The sequence below is a fragment of the Myotis nattereri genome, assembly GCF_964212035.1.
Source record: "Myotis nattereri genome assembly, chromosome: 17".
In the NCBI taxonomy this organism is placed as follows: domain Eukaryota; kingdom Metazoa; phylum Chordata; class Mammalia; order Chiroptera; family Vespertilionidae; genus Myotis; species Myotis nattereri.
The window spans coordinates 11,987,968-12,002,782 of NC_138092.1; the positions used below are offsets into that span (position 1 = coordinate 11,987,968).

A 14,815-nucleotide genomic window follows, 5' to 3' on the forward strand; every position below is an offset into this window, starting at 1 on the left:
AAAATGGATCTAGTGGGCAAACAGAACCCAGGCAGCAAGCACACATTCTGTTTGGAATGTACAGCTTCTTACCCATGACTCGTCCCAGGAGGGAAACGAGGGAATGGAGTGGTACCCACTCTCAGGCTTTGAGCCTCCCTGGTAGGTTCCCTGGGTTTGGTCTTAACGAGATGTCTTCTGATGGACCAGAACAACTTCCAACTTTGTTTCCCCTCTTATCCTCACCGACATGGCTAACGCCCAGAGTATGTGATAAGTGAAGTCACACACATCCCAGGCATTTATGGAGCACAATAATATCCGTGCAGACCTGATATGTATGTCCAGCCAACATTTACAAGTTCTGTGATCTAAACTCTGACCACCTGTGCCCTGGCTGTGGTCGTTTGTTGTCCTCCTTGCATGGTCATTTTCCCACAAGGACTTGTTATCCCCACCCCCAAAATGCTGGTCCCTCGAAGACATTCTGGCAAGAGAAATGGCTTAAGGTGTGTGGCTATTTCTTCAGCACTGAAAAATGAAACTCTGGTGAGTGTTTTGGAGCACTTTCATCTTTGGATATGCCCCCAAAAAAACATTCTCTTCAGGCCCTAAAGAGGCCAGGAAAGAAGTCACTGTCAGCTCGTAGTCGGTAATCCTGAGGCAGTGGCCCGCAGCTTTTCAGCGAGGAGTCGATGCTTTTCCTTTCCCAGAGCCCTGATTCTTGCCCAATAGTTGGGGAGGAAGCAGAGAGAGAGACCGTCGTGAAGGGCAAGTCCCTGGATTGTTTCTTTTCTCCACAGGTTGAACATTCTACCAGAAGGTGGCCGGGGCCTCCAGATATGGGTCCCCTCCACGGGGCTCCCAGGGTCTGCACTCTCCGATGAACCTAAATTCCTTGGGTACCTTTTTTAAAAACCTTTTGTCTTTCATAAACAATTCAGACATAAATCTTGACATTTGGAACTAATTTGTCACCTATGTTTCTAGTCATCCCGTGATATAATCCAGGATTTATCCAGAAAATTCCTTCCCAGGGCTAAATTTATCTTTGCCTTTTCTCCCTTGGGTAGAAGGAATGCTTGCGTTTTACCCAAGTGTCGTTTTGAAGTCTTTTTCCATTTCCTTTTAGTCGGAGGCTAAACTCTATGTAACAACCCCTCCAGGGAGTTGGCCCTTTGCAACGGAGTCCTTCTCTCCATACACATTCCCCAAGGTTCCCCGCGCTCCTCAGGTCACACCCTAAGTTCTGGGCTGATGCTGCCAACTCAGTCTGTGTGGCATGGCGCTTACTCTCTGAACCCGGGCGATCGCTCTGCCTGTCCCTACCTCCATCTCTCTGTCGTCTCTTTATAGGCAGTCCTTTCCCTGAGGGCCCATCTAAGCCTGCTTGTAAGCCACAGGTTGCAGCCCATTAGTGGGTGATGAAATCAATTGCAGTTGGAATTTTTGTTAATAAAAGAGAAAGTATCAGTGTAAAAAGGACAAATGTTATATAACTACACTTATATGAGATACCAAGAATAGTCAATTTTATAGACAAAATAGGATAGTGGTTGCCAAGGAATGAGGGAGAGGGGATGGGGAATTATTGTTTAATGGGTATAGAGTTTCATTTTGGGAATTCTGGAGATGGATGGTGGTGACAGTTGCACAACAGTGTGAATGCACTTAATTCCACAGAGCTGTATAGTTTTAAATGGCTAAAATAGTAATTTTATGTTCTGTATATTTTACCACAATTTTTAAAATATCAGTGTCATATTTTCAGTAAACCTCCTACCCCCTCCTTCGTTTTAATGTGTACAAGGCTACAATAAAAGCGTATTTCTTATTTTGAGTTAGAGTTGAAACATTATTAAAATGACAGCACTCTCCCAGCCTGGGCAGAGCAGTGTCTGAGAGGCAGTGTCTGAGACTGCAGTGTCCCTGCAGGAGGAGAGCGTTTAGGTCAGCGGTCGCCAACCTTTCAGACCTCACAGACCACCAGTGCTCCTCGGACCACCGGTTGGCGACCGCTGGTTTAGGTGAGCCAGCGTGTGAGAGACAACGCTGCATGGAGGTGAATGTCAGTGTGAGTGTGAGGTCCCTCTTGGGAACTAACGGTAGACACCAATGATTCATATTGAACTGAATAACCAGCACAGTACCCTGTTGGCGAGCCAGAAAAGGGGAGGGTTCTATTAAGTGCTAGACTTTATGCTCCCAGGAGACTCTGGGCAAGGGGACAGGAGAAAGTTCCGCTTTAGGAAATTGCGGGGGGGGGGGGGGCGTGATGGCCAGCTCCTGCAGACACAGAATGCGGTCATTCCCTGCCCCTTGGCCTTCACCTTGGCGGGGAGGAAGCAGTTAGCGGCCCTGATGAAAAGGAAAGCAGCTGCACCCGATGACTTGATTGTGCACCTATGCTGGCAAGCCTTTCAGGTGAAGGTTGTTATCCAAGCATTGTCGTTCTCGAGATCGACATAAATCAAGAGGCAGAAACGCAAGATGGTCTCCAGCCAGAGAGAGCTCGCCAGGGTTGGGCGGCGGGCAGAGGTGGCATGCACTCACCGAGGAGGTTTCTGCGGGAAAGGCCCGGGTGAAGCCTCTCACAGGAAGTTGGCAAACAGTTGGCAGAAATGTCTGGTGTCTGCAGCTCCCTCAACTCGCCTGCCTCTGAAGGTAGGAAGTGCAGTAGGTTATTAGCTAATGGAAGATGACGGCCAATTTCTGAGCAGTCACCAAGATCCAACACAAGGGACCCAATGGCTTCCGGACCCACAACTATGTTATGTGAGTGAAGGCACAGTTCCACCCGTGTGGACGCTCTGTGTCCCTCATCTCTCAGTGACTCACTCCAGTGGGAGCTGGTGCAGGTTTCTGTAAGTGAAGAACAAGGGCTTGTGCTCTTCCAGCCTTGGCAGAGGTCGCCTTACAAAGCTCGGGCGCCCTGACCGAGCAGATCCCTCACCCACGCTGCACCCTGCGCCTGCCGGCCGCGCTCCCAGCTCTCCTTCTCCCCAGCTTCTCCTCACCAGCTTCTCCGTCTATCCAGCTCTCCTTCTCCCCAGCTCTCCTCACCAGCTTCTCCTCACCAGCTTCTCCTTCTCCCCAGCTCTCCTCACCAGCTTCTCCTTCTCCCCAGCTCTCCTTCTCCCCAGCTTCTCCTCACCAGCTTCTCCTTCTCCCCAGCTCTCCTTCTCCCCAGCTCTCCTTCTCCCCAGCTTCTCCTCACCAGCTTCTCCTTCTCCCCAGCTCTCCTTCTCCCCAGCTCTCCTTCTCCCCAGCTTCTCCTCACCAGCTTCTCCTTCTACCCAGCTCTCCTTCTCCCCAGCTCTCCTTCTCCCCAGCTCTCCTTCTCCCCAGCTCTCCCCACCAGCTTTTCCGCTGCCTCTCTCAGTACTCAACTGAAGATCTGCTCCACATGGTTCACCCCACACCATCCCACGTTCCTTGTTTCCACTCTGGCAGCTCTTCTGACTTTTCTGTCCGTGGGTGGTGGCTGTTGTATAATGTTTCTAAATGTCCACATATTTTATATCACCAGACAGACTGTGAGTTCTTGGAAAACCAAGGATTTATTTCTTTAGTTTTTCCTGTCGAAGTTCTCCCTAGGATACTGTAAATCACAGTGTTACTTCGTGAGGCTCCTCATGGATTGGGGAGCCAAGCTACCATAACTGCAGAGGAAGTTTAGATTTGGGAAGAAGGGCATGGAAGACAGTGAGAGGGACGTGGGCAGCATCACTCAGCGTGCACAGTGGCCAGGCTGCACCTTGCCCCTCACAACCCCCAGCTCTCGGCTTCTACTGGCTCGGGGGCAAGGCAGCGTGTCCCCCTGCACACCAGCAGCCACTACTACAAACGTCTTCCCTCCTGCCGATGCCCTCACTATTCCTGCTGGTCAGGTTTACTTGTGTGAAATGGTGTGAAGAGGATGGGCAAGTGAAGAGAGGGCCATGCAGGGTAATGGTCCATGGGACCTGGGTCCTTCTGATCATGGTCAGGACTGTGTGGCACTTCGCACAGCATTCAGTGGGTGTTCAGTAAAGAGTACTGACTAGTTCACATGGGGACATGGATGTGGACAGTCTGCAGAAGTGAAACATTTATGGTGACACTGAAAGTATTGGGTGTTTTGAACAGCAGTCATGCTCTGAGTTGTGTTGATCTTAAACTAATGTGAGAGCAAATTGTCCATACGTTACATGAGATGTAGATGGGGAAAAAAAATTGGGTTGCAGAGATGTCAGCATGGCCTGGGGTTTGAGGAATGGCTTTGAAATTTTTCTGCTAGTAGCTCATAGGGACCAATCACATGACCTGAATGTTTAAAAACAACTAATTTATGTGAGTAAATACAAAAGATTTGATAACATTGACTATGGGATTATGGGTACTAGCTTTAAGAACCCTATCGAAAGACATTTCACTTACATGATATTGGGAAATTTAGGTTATTGAACTTCTTTTTTCTCTTCTTTCCCATAGCTCTGCAAGTGAATCTGGTTCTCAAAGCACTTGTGACCAGCTTGTAACACCAACAGCCCTGGCTGCCTGCACCCGGGTGGACTCCTGCTTCACCCCGTGGTTTGTCCCATCTCTTTGCATTTCCCTCCAGTTTGCTCACCTGGAGTTCCATCTTTGTCATCACTTGGATCAACTAGGCACAGGTACTCTTCATTTTAGCATCAGAATAACATCCACTTAATACTCATTGTTTTGTCTTGTGGGTTCTCAAGACACAATTCATCTGTTTTTACCCAGATAATTTCTTTTGAGGAAATAAAAAGTTTGGGAGGTGTTTCCATTCTGTGCACTAGAGTGTTAGTGATGTTACAAAGTGCTGTGATTGCTAATCACTTCCCCACCCAGAGGTCCTCTCTGCCGACCACCGCCCACACACTGGTGAAAGGCGTTAGAAGCGGCCTCTTTTCCCCTAACAGTGAGCTCTGGCAACGTTATTCTGAAGTTAACTTCATATAACAGGTGTGCCTCTTACTTTTGAGCTGTCTTATGGACCTATTATATAGGTTACTAATTGTATTGAACTGACATGATTTTGCATGTTTTCAATAGGAATTTTCAAGCAAGTTACTAAAATTGCAGGTTTTGCTATTATTCCAATTATATCTTTTTGAAAGAAATACATGTTTTTGTTCTATATCCTGACCCATTACATTAATGGCAGATAGACTCCAAAAATGCTTGATATCACCTTAATTTAAAAGCATGACTACATTCTATAAAAGATTGGCGATTTCTCCAATAATTTGAAGGAGTAGCACTTTTAGAAGCTTGCACAGTCAAAGATTAAATTTCCCCACAGCCCCAAAGTGGCCTTTGGTAGATTTGCTAATATTACATGTATTATTCCTCAAAGCCTTTACCAGACCTTTTCTAGCCAATACATTTTATTCAGGAATTAGGTTTTCAACCTACATGTAATGGAAAAAAGGGGAAAAATCAGATTAAAACTAAACACAGCTGCTGTTAAACATCTTGCCTTTTCAGCAAAAATGGAGTTCAACCTGATTTGTCTAACTCTCTGAGTCATGACTTTGCTTTTGAGATTTGGTGGGTAGATACAGACGCTTCCAAGAAACTCTCCTCAAATATTTACCTCCTCTTCATTTTCTTTCTTGTCTCTGTGATCAAAGTTTGCCTGTGAAACTGACTGTAACCTTTGGAGACAATATGTATTTAAGAGGCCTTGTTGGTTGAACAAACCAGTTTTGCTTGCAAATATCAAATGGCATTTCAGATATTGCATTATCTTCAGGAGAACGTTTAAATTTATTAAACATGCAGTGTTGAATTCAATAACCAAAAACCAAATAATTTAAACGTCATCTCTTTATTTCCATAAAGCACAGGCTCATCTCAATTGCTCTTTTCCTTGTTTTCCAACAGCTCCACCGCCCTACCTACAGCCATTTGTTTCGGATAAAAATGTGCCACCTGAGCTGGAGTACATGATCATTTCCTTCCGAGATCCACACCTGTATCTCCGACAGTGGAGCAACAGTTCCGTCTGTCAGGAGATCCAGTTCTCAGCCCACGCAGACTGCAAGCTTCTGGAGTGCAGGAACGTGACGATGCAGAGCCTGGTGAAACCCTTCAGCGTCTCTGGACAGATGGCCGTTTCCAGCGATGCAGCAGAAAAGCGGCTCGACTGCACCGTCATCGTCGATTCTGTGTTTGTAAACTTCGGGCAGCACGCGGTTCACTCCCTAAACACTGCAGTGCAGGCTTGGCAACAGGTACGTGCACCGAGACCATTACAGTTCGTCCACGTGTGAGCTTTGATGAGGCACTCTGTTATCACTTCTAGTGATAAGCATAAAACTCCAGTGTGAGAACGAAGAGTTTGATGGGCACCATCATATTTGGGACCTTCTCTGTTTGGGCTAAGTAATGAATAAAGGCTTTGGAGGATATGGGTTCTCTACAGATGCATAGGAGAACATGCCCACATGTTTGTGACTAATGTACCACATCTGTGTGGAAAGTAACATATTCCCAGAAATAGTTTTCAAGTTTTATGGCTCTAGTTTGCCAAAGCTTCAGCTCAGCTATGTATCAAGTTGTCTAAGCGCCCATTGCAGACTGAAGGACCTGTGGGCGCGCCTCTCTGATAATAAGCCTTCCATCTTTTCGCAGAGGAAACGTGTGAGCACGGGGTGGGCGTAGTCTTTCTCCTATGACAGTCTGCCATTTTGAGTCATTAAAGCACTTCATAATGGATTTTTATTGGAATGTTTGGACGATAATATACTCAGTGATTTAAGAACAAATCACTTCCTCTTCTCTTTCTGATAGTCAGTCTAATATTGTATTTCCATAAAGTTCGTGTTGCTGCGTAAGCTGAGGCACTTCCCACCTTTTGTGTATGTTACGTGCAGTTGTGTGGAGCCGGCTCCCCAAGAGAAATGGTCCTCCATCCCACGCTGACCTCACATGGGTACAGGCACAGTGCAGGGGGAGGGGCTTGAGTCCTCGGGCATCAGAATCTCATGGGAATAAACTTTCCTTTATGTGCACAAAGACCTATACAAGACTAAGGAATTAATTACCTAACATGGCACTACAATAGCAAAGGGAAGGAAGATAACACATCTGTTTTATATTTTAAAATTCCTTTTTAAGGGCATTCCATGGTTTTCTTGTTGCAAAGGACATGCGTAAAATAAGAGCTAGTGTGATCTAAATCTTTGCAGCTGGTTCAAATAGCGATGTGAAAAAAACTTTCATGGCTCCAATTTCTGTTTTTTGTCATATTTTGAACAATGCATTTAATAAAAAACAAACCTAGAAAACATAAAAGAGTCATTGATAGAGGACTTAAACGTAGGATATTTTTGTCTTGGTATCGGGGCCATTATAAGGGGACTCGTGTGTAGCAACTACTGCAAAATGGCCTCCAGAAATCCCAGTTCCCTCTCAGGGTGAAAATGTTCTCTTAGACACAGGCATACATATAAATAACACAGTGCATAAATATTTAAATGTTTTAAACCACATCAGAGTGTGAATGACTGGCTAGCCCAGTGCCTTGAAGGAATATTCTGAGGGGTTTTTTTTTTTTTAATGGAATTGTATATTTGATTAAGTAGAGCCATATGTCACGTAGCATATTGCTGACAGGTACATTCTATGAATAGTTGGTTCTGATTTACACAGGGATTTGGCAATGTTAACATGAGCCACAAGCGGATATACTTCTGTAATTGTTGCTGTAATTTTCTTGTTTCCTCCCGTGTCAAGGGTACTTGCCACCAAGTTTTAATGTGGTAGGCATCTAACCCTGTGTATTCTAAAGTAAATACAGAAATGCACAACTTCAAAATTATAGGACATGTGACATTGAAATGGGCTTATAAAGGGTTATTAAGTTCATTGTTTCTAAAATATTCAGAATGTGGCTTATCCCCTTTAGAGGGGAAACTTAGTTTCCCAACTTGGATTTTATTGTGTGTATAGTGATCTATACAGTGTAATAGTTGCCCATGAGAAATATGAATTTAATAAGCAGGATATGTTGAGTTCTCCACATACTTTTTATCAGATTCATCTCTGAGACAAGTCATTTGTATCCAGTGTAGATGGACCAGACAGATGAAGCATGAAACAATTTGGCCTTTCACCTTTAGGTCACAAGTTCAAGATTAACAGAAGCCTTCATTAGTGTCTGATTTCTCTGGTGGTAGTTTTTTGTTGGTTTTTGTTTTTTGTTGTTGGGTTTTTGGGGGGTTTTTTTGGTAAATAATGTCTTGTGAAACCAGCTTAAGGACCCAAAATGACATTTCAAGTTTGCTTTTTATTTTTATGTCACATTCCCACATTTGAACAAAATAGCATTTAAAGGGGATTTTTATTTAAAAATCAGGCTTATACTCATGTGTCTTATCTTACACCAAAACGATATCTCTGTTTAACTACAAATGCCTACACAACACTCCAACGCAAACCTTAAATGTAAATAAGCCACCTTTTAATTACACATCTGAGTGAACATTCTGAGGGTTAGCCTCTGGAAGTCATATGAAATGTGTATGATCTTTTTATACCAGAATTTAAAACAGTCCAAGAAATGCCTAAGCGTGTTGCAGTTATAACGAGCCCCACGCTGAAGGAGCAGTAGGGAAACAGCTCCCTGAGGACTGTGAGTATTCTTTAGAAAAATGTAAACAACCCCCTTGTGTTCTTTCATTTACATTTTTTCCTAAAACTCTCATCATTTATGAAAGGTCAGTTTTCAGAGATGAGGAAAGTAATATGATTTTTTTCTACTCAAGCCCCATCTGGTAACTTAACCTCTGTGTCACCGGCGCAGAGATCCCAGTTCATTATGAAAACTGAATTCCAACCTTGGGATGTCTATCTAGGTGGGAGTTTGGCTCATATCCTGTCTTCATGTTTGTGCTCTTGGGCCTAAAGGAGAGGAAAACTGTTTACAAGGAGAGCAGCTTGTGTTGCTTACATAATGCTAAATGGAAAAACCATTAGGACCAATTATACATGGGACTCCGTTTGATTACGAACCTTATTTAAGGTGCAGAAGAGAGGATTGGATAGGATGGACTCGAACAGGAACAGGCGGGACACTCAGAAGAGGAAAACTGCTGGAAGAAAATTCATCGAAATGTTAATCGCAGTTAGAGACTTTAAAACAATCCAGACTTTCTGTATTTTCTAACTTTCCTATTGTGAGCATTTATTACAATTCATACTTTTAAAAATTGAACTTCTATATTTGTTTCATAAGTTTTTATTGAGTATTTTATGTGTCAGGCATTATGCTGAGAACTAGAGATAAAGTTATAACTAGCACAGACTGATTCCTGCCCTTATGAAGCATGGAGTCCAGTGATGGAGACAATATTGAACCCACGGTCACACAAACAATTCCTTAGTCCCAGAGGGGTAATTCTGCAAAGATGGAGTAAGACGCGAGCATAAAACAGGGCCCTGGGGAGGGCTCAAAGGCTGCTCCGAGGACAGAGCCTGGACACAGGAGCCTGAAGGCTGAGTGGAAAGAGCTTGTTGAGCCAGGAGGAAGGAGGTGGAGGCAGGGGACAGGCACTGAGGCAGGAGAGCGATGTGTTGGGTGAGCTGAGCATGGTCAGGATCATGTGGGAGGACCTGAGAGGGGCTGTCGGAGCTGGGCTGTTGCTGGGCTGTCGTGAGCAAGTGGAGAGGAGGTCGGATGTGGCAGGGCCAGGACGTCTGGAACCTGCTGGCAGGCCATGAAGTCGCAGCTTGGGGTTAAAAGCCGCAGCCGAGAGCGTTATGGGAGACAGCAGATAACTGCTGTTATCATCCCTTTGATACTGAACAGAGACTGTTTCCGTGGTTAGTGTGGCTGTCCAGCAAGGTGGCGCTCCAGGAGCAGAGAGGTTTGGTGGGAATGGCTGGGTGATAGAGCGAGGGCTTGGGAGTCCTCAGGGATGTCTGGAAGGAGCTACCTCAGAGCCTCTTCACCAGCTGCAGCCACAGAGCACTGCCCCCATCTGGGGACTGGCGGGTGACGAGGATTCCTCCTCCCAGGAACTGCTCTGGGTGAGTTCTAGGTCAGGTCCTGGTCTGGGCTGGATTCAGGTGGGTTCATCCATCCACTTGGCTTAAGGCCTCACCATCGCGTAACTCCCTGTGCTCGTGAGGATTCAGTAAAACGGCAAATGACTGCGTGTGGCATTGTGGCGTCATTTACATCCACAGCCAGGAAACAGGCCAACAGAGAAGCTTGTTACCTCCCATTGTCTGCAAATTGATGGGCTGGTTTATACTTTTTTTTCTTGCATTCTCAAGCATCATTTATTTAGCTTTTCTTTTCATTTACCCAAAGCATACTTATTGTTTATTAAGCCATAACCTAACCAGAGTAAGAACAGAAATTCTCTATCACTTTGCCAGTGTTTTAATATAACAGCAACCAGGGGAGACACCACTAAGTTGAAAAGGAGGCCTAAACACAGGAGCCCATTACTGATTTGCTGAGCCTTCACAGGTTCATGGTAGACACTCGCTGATTGAAGACTATCAGCTGCAACAGACAGCAACACCTGTTTTTTAGCTAACATACTTCTCTTGAAAACTGCACTTGGCTTACCCGACTCTGGAGCAGGTCTGTTTTGTGTGTGCAGCCTCTTAACAATAGAGGGAAACTTGTGGTTTTATTTGCATCTCTCCCTGAGCACATTTACACACACACACACACACACACACACTCTCTCTCTCTCTCCCCACCTCCCTCCCCCTTAAGGGATCTGGGGACGTATTACCTAAAAGATCCTTACTTTCTGTAGGGTACAAACTGTGGCTTTGTAATTGGTCTTGATTGCCGAGTTGAGAAGGCCAGGAACACGGTAATTCTAGCCGCCAGCACTCTGCTCAAACACGTGCACTACCCAGCCCAGCGTTCTCTGTAGGATGTTAATTCATTTTAAAATGTTAAAAGTTTGAGGGATCTCATTGTTCTTTTACTCTTCTGTGTCTATGATTTATTTTGCAGCAGTGTAAGTCAAAACATATTTTTGGACCATGTAAGATCTCTTTAAGGTATTTTTGGTGCTTGTCCTGGAAGTATAGAATCCTTTGTATACACGAGCTAATGACAGCAGATCCTTGAGCGTTCCTGCGTTGTAACAATCGCCACTGGGCAGACAGCTGCCAAACATCTTGCAATTAATCTGATGCACGTTGGCTTTCCTATTCCTTTTCTTTCAGAACCAATGCCCTGAGGTGGAGGAGCTGGTCTTCAGCCATTTTGTGATCTGTAACGACACCCAGGAGACGCTGCGGTTTGGCCAGGTGGACACTGATGAGAACGTCCTGCTGGCGAGCCTCCACCGTCACCAGTACAGCTGGCGCTCGCACAGATCCCCACAGGTATGCGAGAAGCAGCTCACAGCACAGCGATCGTTAAGGCCGGCAGTTCACTTGTTCTGCAGTTGTGTGCCTGTGTCCAGCTATTTCTCCTTTTGGGTGGGTCTCCCAAGGACCCACGTCAGCCACACCTGACAGGAACCCAGAAACGTTGAGAGGTGGGAGCACGGTGTTCCCAGCGTCCCTTGGAGAGGACGCTCTCCCGGGAGCACGGGCGGTGGAACAGCGCGGTGGCCACGAGACTGAATCTAGACGTAGGTGCAGATCCTGGCCGGCGTGACCTTGCTTTACTTCCCACACATCAGCTTTCTCACATGTAACACGGGGATAATATCAGTAACTGTTTCATGGGATGGTGAGGACTAAATAATAAATACGTACAAGACACCAAACAGTGTTTGATAAACTGTAAGCATTATGCATTGGGTATTATTATTATTCATTTGTTTATTCAGATGTTTTAAAATATATTTTTATTGATTAGAGAGAGAGAGGGAGCGAGAGAGAGAAACATCAATGATGAGAGAGTATCATTGATTGGCTGCCTCCTGCACGCCCCCTACTGGGGATAGAGTCTGTAACCCGGGCATGTGCCTTGACTGGGAATCGAACCGTGACCTCCTGGGTCATAGGTCGATGCTCAACCACCGAGCCATGCCGGCCGGGCTATTTATTCAGATTGTTATTGTGTGCCAAGCATGTGCCAGGCACTGGGAGTTCAAAGGTAATCCTCGCCTTCTGAGGGACAGCTCCCGGTCTGTAATGAAGTGAGCAGGACAACAGAATATGCCCAAGGGAGCACTGAGGAGAGACATACCAAAGGATGTCTGTTTTCCAAGTAGTGTAATTCCATTTTCCTGTCACATTCGATGGGAATAATTAGAGGGATGTGCCCCGGAGGGATAATATGAGGGTGAATTAAACACAAAGATGTGGTCTTAAATGAGTCAAAGAAACCCTAGGAAGTGCTCTCAGGAATAACGTATTTCTAACACTCGGGGTAATAAGGAAACTGTCTGCTTGTGATTAAAAGAAAGTCATTAAATTAGAGAACAAGTTTTCCCATCTGGGACCCGCTTCCATAGACCGGCTTCAGGACATGCTGTGCCCTCGGGCTGCCGCTTGCTCTCCCCCCGCCCCAGTAGCTAGATTCTGATTTCTTCCTTGCTGTTTCATGAATTGCCACACTCTTACTATAAAATTTGGAAATGTAGATACAGTACAATTCTTATTTAAGTATATTGTTTATCCAATTCTAGTTCATTTGACAGGACATTAAAACTACAAAAATCCTTTTTAGTAAAAAGTTCTGACAAATATTTTTCAAATGATATAATATTGCACTCATAATTTTAGAGTGAATGGCATGCCCTTATTTTCAAATTTTCCTCTTGAGGAGTTTCCGTGTTAGAGAGTTTTTAGGTCGTTTGGTTATTTGCCTCTTATAATATAGTTAAAGGGTGTTTTGTTTATTTGTTTTAAAATTAAGTTCCTTTTTATTTTGTTTCTTATTCATTGCAAAAGTGAGAACATACAGATATATAGACCAAATAAAAAAATGACCACCTCTGATTCCAGCCACCCAGACAACCTGGGTTGACACTTGTTGTCGCCTTTTAGAGTTCTGAAAGGTTTCCATGGTGATTGCATTCGCAACAGCGAATTAGCAGTGGCAGGAAGCAGGCCTCTGAGAAGCTGCGCGTGGGCTATCGTCCACTTGTAAACGGCAACCAAGGGGTCCGGGCTGCCTGTCACTACTTGAACCAGTTCAGCAGAGACGGGGTTGAATCGTATATGAGCGTTTATTCCAGTAATGCCACCGGTATGGGAGAGCAGCAGGTCATCCACGAAAATCTGCTCTGCATCCCACCCCCACCCCCACCCCGCCAGTTGGCTGGTTATATACACACACGAGGGAGAAGATAGCTACATGCAGCTGGGAGCTGCAAGTGTAACAGGGAAAGGGGAGGATAGAGTCTGCAGTCCGGCCTTCAGGAGCTCAGAGTCCGATAACAAGGTGGCTAGTCTTCTGTGATGTTACAGCCAGCTCGGTCCTTCCTGGGACCCAAGAATGGTCAGCGTTCCTGAGGGGGTCAGGGTCTGGGCACAGCAACCAAATCAAAGCGCGTCCCGTCCTGGGTCTGTTCTCAAAATGTATTTTTCTGAGTCATGGACCCATCGAGGCATCTTACCTTTTTACAGCCTTGCTTCATCCTCCAGTTCCCCAGGGTCAGTAAGGAAACTTCTCATCTATAGTCAGTGAGGTGAATAATTATCAGACAACGGTGGCTCTGTTCTCACTACATGCCCTTCCCCACTGTCACACTGACTGTACCTGTCGCCGCGTCCCCCATTCACACACAGCTGTGGGCCTCAGGAAGTGAAGCAGAGGTGGCTTACTGCCCCTCACAGCCCCCTAAGATGCATGGACCACCATGGCCTGTTGACCCTCAGAGTTCCCCAGACACAGGAGCCCACATGGGGAGGGAGATGGTGAGAACAGCTGGCTCGGTGGTATATGAGCCGGCTGTTCTGTGGCCACCCTTCCTGTTATGGGCATACAGTGGTGGGTGGAAGGAGGCCAGCGGGAAAGAATGGACGGCCACCGCAGCCTCAACACCTTTTACGTTAACGCTCTTGCACGTTTCCAAGGTCTTTTTGTATTTATCACTAATTTTGTTTTCACAGTATCCCTGTGTGCTTTGTGTCATTTCTTATGCATATTTTTAGGCAAGGAGAAAGCTAGAAATATTAAGCTAAGATAGCAGTAGTAGAGTTGGCATCCCATATGTTTTCATTCTCAGTATAGTGTTATTTTCAAAACGTTGTCAAACTCTCCTAGGTTTTGGCAGCATGAATTGTCTGTTAGGATAGCCAAGCTGTGAGGCTTTAAAAGAAGGGCTTGGAAATCACTGTCTAATACTCCACTTTTAAAGCTAGACTAATGGGGTTCTTAGTCCAAGTAGGAACCCTTACAAAGCCTTAACTGTATTACCAAAAACAAATAATTTTTAATGACAAACTGGAGACATAAGTAAGACAGGTGTCTATTAAACTTTTTTTCTTTTAAATCTGTAACTGCAGCCTCTGGACACAAATTTTAGAATAAGCTGTGTTCATTATACTCTTAGGCTAAACTTAGATCAGATTTCTTAAAAAAAAAAAAAAATGACAACAAGCAGTAAACCACAGTGGCTCTCTCCCACAGCCACATATGCTGAAGGAAGTGTGTTTTAGGATCCTCTGAAGCCAGAGGTCTTACTGGGCCCATGGGGTCTTCATGGAATTCCTTCCATCCACAGTGACAGATTCTGCTGTGTTCTAATGAGAGGTTCCATCTGAGGATCAAGAAAAACTAGCCACTTAGCTTCAAACTGCACCTGGAGGTAGTCATAGCTTCGCAAGTGAGCAAACTGTTCTCTTTTCCAGGCTCCAAGTCACATCCTGCATTGCCCAGCAGGCGTGG

The 14,815-nt window shown here is 45.3% G+C and overlaps 1 protein-coding gene across 1 annotated transcript in view; it reads left to right on the forward strand.

Moving 5' to 3' along the window:
• VPS13B (vacuolar protein sorting 13 homolog B) overlaps positions 1-14,815 on the forward strand; it is a 610,900-nt gene that overhangs the window by 519,016 nt on the left and 77,069 nt on the right. The window contains exons 41-43 of the mRNA XM_081111114.1: positions 4,453-4,634; positions 5,875-6,224; positions 11,191-11,352. Coding sequence (XP_080967240.1) covers positions 4,453-4,634; positions 5,875-6,224; positions 11,191-11,352 — 694 coding nt within the window. The remainder of the gene's footprint in view (positions 1-4,452; positions 4,635-5,874; positions 6,225-11,190; positions 11,353-14,815) is intronic.